General features: G+C 35.5%; 1 protein-coding gene across 2 annotated transcripts in view; it reads right to left on the reverse strand.

Moving 5' to 3' along the window:
* The window catches only part of SELENOI (selenoprotein I), a 93,423-nt gene that overhangs the window by 65,603 nt on the left and 23,674 nt on the right, over window positions 1-4,146 (reverse strand). Inside the window, exons 2-3 of one of the 2 annotated variants that reach the window (XM_019526938.1) lie at window positions 3,814-3,882; window positions 154-262 (exon numbers count right to left, since the gene is read on the reverse strand). In XM_019526938.1, coding sequence (XP_019382483.1) covers window positions 154-262; window positions 3,814-3,882 — 178 coding nt within the window. Of the gene's footprint in view, window positions 1-153; window positions 263-3,813; window positions 3,883-4,146 lie in introns of those variants that run through there. The other variant, XM_019526944.1, reaches the window with a different exon arrangement.

The raw sequence follows: 4,146 nt of genomic DNA on the forward strand, positions 1-4,146 counted from the left end.
AGCCTCCAGGGGATAAAATCAGCAATTTATGCAACACTACTGAAATCGAGGGGGCTTTGCACTGGTGGGGGAAGATGGGAGAGAGGTGTCTGCCACCACACATGTAGAATGTGGCTTGAGTAGCTTCATGAGTCTAAAAAAATGGATTATTACCTGATGCCGTGTAGTCCCAGTCATAAAAAGATAACAGAAAATAATTAATTAAAAGCATCACAAATCCAGAGAAGGTTAACAAGTTAGGAGCAACCCACTGAGGCACTATCTGTAAAAATATTTAAAACAAAGGCAAAATCAGATTTGACAATTAAGAATACATTTTTGTAACCTACCATTTTATAATCTTTAAAGATAAGGCAACGTATGTGCTTTCCATAAATCAAGAGTTTAATACCCAGCAGGTATTTCATATTTTTAAGGAGTTCTCAATTTTATATAGTTTTAAATTCCAAAACAAATGCATAAACATCTTTCCTTAAATACTGCCTCCTACCCTAAATATTGAACCATTTTTATAAATAGTGTAGCTTTAAAATGGCAGATTTCATATCTTATTCACACATAAATATAGTCTTTACTCTTCCTCACTCCATGGAAAAGTTTATCATGTTTCTATACAGAAGAAATGCAAGAAGACTGCAGCACCACAGTGTGGTATTCAGGCAGCATTTAGCATCCAAGTAACATTGTGACAGTCTTGGAAAGGACTCTCTAACATGACAGACCCACAAAACTGTAGAACTTCAGAGGAGATGCATCTATAATTAGACCCAAAAAAATGAAAGAAAGAAAATGAGATGCCCAATGAAAAAGCCTACCAGGTAGTCCATTCTCATCTACTCATTCTAGGCCCTACAATTGTCAGATCTCCACAAAGCAGCTGTTTCCAGGTTCAGCTTCTCCTTCACCTTTTCCTGCGTTTCTCTAGCTTAACATATCAAATTTTCTTTATTATTTTTTGCTAGAACACATTTCCAGAGAAAGGATTTTTAATGGTTAACCACAGCTGTGACTGTCACACTGTAACTATGGTCAGTGGCAGTAAGTTAATGGTACAATGGGATGTGATCCCTGATTCCAAAGCCATGCCACATGTGCATGGCAGAAGTTGCAATTCTTGGGACAAGGAATACATTTTCGCAGATTCCAGTCATGCAACTGCTGGTGCAGGGAGTCAGCATCAAGAACAGGTCCCCAGTGACAAGCTTCCTGCAGCATGTGTGGAGCCTGAAATCATGACCCCAGGCTTCACATATACTAGCAATTTGAAACCATGTGTGGTATAGCTCTGCATGGGCTGCCTCCTCTGCAGGCTTGCAGGTTTACAGGTTCTAGGTAGGGGAAGCTGATGGGCTCCTCACTCTCGGCAAGTTTAAACCTGCACATAAGGAAGCAGTGCACGGGCTGCCCAGTGCACAAGCTTACAGGTGCCAGGAGTGGAAAGCTCACTAAATGTAGTGATTTATCATAGGATTAACATGTTAATTGAAGATTAATGTCTACAAGCGGTCCATGTGCATAAAAAGCACTGGAGGCTTTATAAGTGAACTGTGTGACATGTTTGAGGAATGGAAGCACTTATAAAGAAGAACCTCATCCATATCACACATAACTAAACAATCCAAGTTTAATTTCCAAAAAATGATACCATCAATAAAATAACAAAGTAAACTTGACAAACACTTAATTCTTTCTTTAAAATGTGTTAAGATAGTTTTTACCTACAAATAAAGTAAATTTAAAATTAAATTTGGGACTGAATTCTCTGTTAGTTGCATTGGTTTTACATGTATCTTTTCACATTTTGGAAATGTTTTTCTCTGCCATTTTATTACATAAATGATCCATATATAAACCTGGACTAGCTGATTAACACTTTCAGATTAGGACATCTGCATGTTATTACAATACAAAAAATTAGTAAAACGCTGTGAAACTGCCAGTGTACTGGGGATCTGGACTTAATGGGACTCTTCCAGTCCTATGTTCCTAAAAAACCCTAAAAATAGGGAAATTTCCTAATCATTTTCATTTATTGTCTCTTAGCAATTTACTTTAACAACAGTAAGTAAAATCATTGTAGTATGATTTTTAAATATGATTTTATTTATACTTGTGTCAGATTGATCTAGTCATTTAAAAGCATTACATAAATGATATAATATGATATGCAGTCCTATAGGACTGCAATTATTACAAAATACTTTTATAAATCTTTATTGCCAACAAATTTTCCTCAAGGTTTCCTAAGGAAAACATATACAAAGAATGCTTCCATTTCTCTTACCCATCTTATAACATTGATCTCAAACTCAGCATGCTGAGCAAGATTTGCAATACTGTACTCTTCTACCTTTTTATATCAAGTACTTGCTCCCAAGCAGAAAAGGTATGTGTGACAGGAGTAGGACTAGGTAAGGATAATGTCCTCACTAAAGACACATTATGAAGATCTACCTGATGCACATGTTCTTAGGCAAGTTAAGACACTTGCTGATGAAGAAAAGCATGTGGTCAAGGCTCTGATCCTTTCCTTCTATTTTTATGAGTGTAACAGTGGCCCCTAATTAGGGACAAGACACTAGAAGAGAGTAATTGTGGGGCAGGAAACCTTGGAAAGACAGATTATAACTCAAACTGGGCCAGCATCAGGAAGCCCTGTGATGAACAGGGCAGACAAAAGCACCTGGGGTGTAATTCCAGCCATCTGAGTAATGCCTCTGATACTGATGATTAAAACTACAGGCATTGCAGATGAAGTGGGGAGGTCACCATTAGGCCTCGGTGTGAAGCTAGGTGGTAGAAGACCACCTGTGAGACAACCAGGCCTGTCACAAAGGGGATGGGAAACATATTTATTCCATTCCATAATATGATGGGGACAAAAGATTATTTTCCTAAATTTGCAACCTACCAAGAATTAATTATATAAAAATGATTGTTCTTGCAACTCATCTTCTCTTTTTTTTCATAAAATGAAATCACAGTGCTCGTTTTATGACACCATAATCATTTTATGTGACTATACTGTGTCCATAAACACAATTTTACTGTTGGATTAAGCATAAATAGTATCTTATTCATAAAACAAAAGTATGGAAAGATTAGAAACATTTCTGACCAACTATATCCATTTTCTTTTGAATTGATTCTATCTAATCTCAAGTTTGCTCAAGTATATTTTCCTTTCCTATACACATAAGATGCCATTAGTACCTTGAATCTCAAGAAAGTACAGATTTATGTAAGAGATGATTGCTAGTATTCTCCAGTTAACCAAATGGTAAGTCATACTTAAAAATATCTGCATATCCTATTGCACCCAAAAGATAGCACCCCCTAATCTTTCTTTTTTTAATGAGGATGGAAACTGCTTTGATTTTCAGAGTCTTAGAGAAATGCCCAATGCTCCAAGATCAAGTGCCTTTGCAAGAATTTTAGACTGCATTTACCAACTAGGCAGCATATGTTGTAGGAAAAATAAATTGTACTAAGGATAACTTCCGATGTCACAAAGGTGTGTAATGAAGGATATTAAAAAAAAAGTCTTCACTTCTGTATAATGATGAGAACAAGCTATGTACAACTCTGGTCAGAAGGTATGTATACACATATAATATAATGTAAAAAAAAAGTGCCTTGAGTTATCTCCATCTCAAATATAGCTATCTATTCCATGAAATGTTTTTTTCTCATTCATATATTTAATTTCAGCTCTAAAATCATCATCTGATATATAAAATTATATATAACTTCTGTACCTTAACACAAACTTTTACTTTTGCATGTGATGTTTGTAAACAAGAAGACTCTTACCTTTACAATTTGGTCCCACATAGGCTGTAAAATATGTACTGACAAAGGGTTTGTATCCACAGCACTGTACTGTAAAAGGGGGGCAAAACAAACATGTTAAAATATAAGAAATTGAAAAATTGTTTCTGCAGGAAGCTATACCTTTTGGACTCTTAAAGCAGATCAACTTAAAATAGATTAGCCTGAATGTTTACTCTGCCACAAATAAAATTTAAATTTAATTGAAAAATGCTAACCATATAGTAATGCCAGTAACACAATACATATTTCTCCCTCTTGCTTTCTCAAAGAAATAGAGACTAGTTCTATAATAATATTATGCATGGAATAATC

The sequence above is a fragment of the Gavialis gangeticus genome, unplaced genomic scaffold (assembly GCF_001723915.1).
Source record: "Gavialis gangeticus isolate Ggan-Ray unplaced genomic scaffold, GavGan_comp1, whole genome shotgun sequence".
Classification (NCBI taxonomy): Eukaryota; Metazoa; Chordata; order Crocodylia; family Gavialidae; genus Gavialis; species Gavialis gangeticus.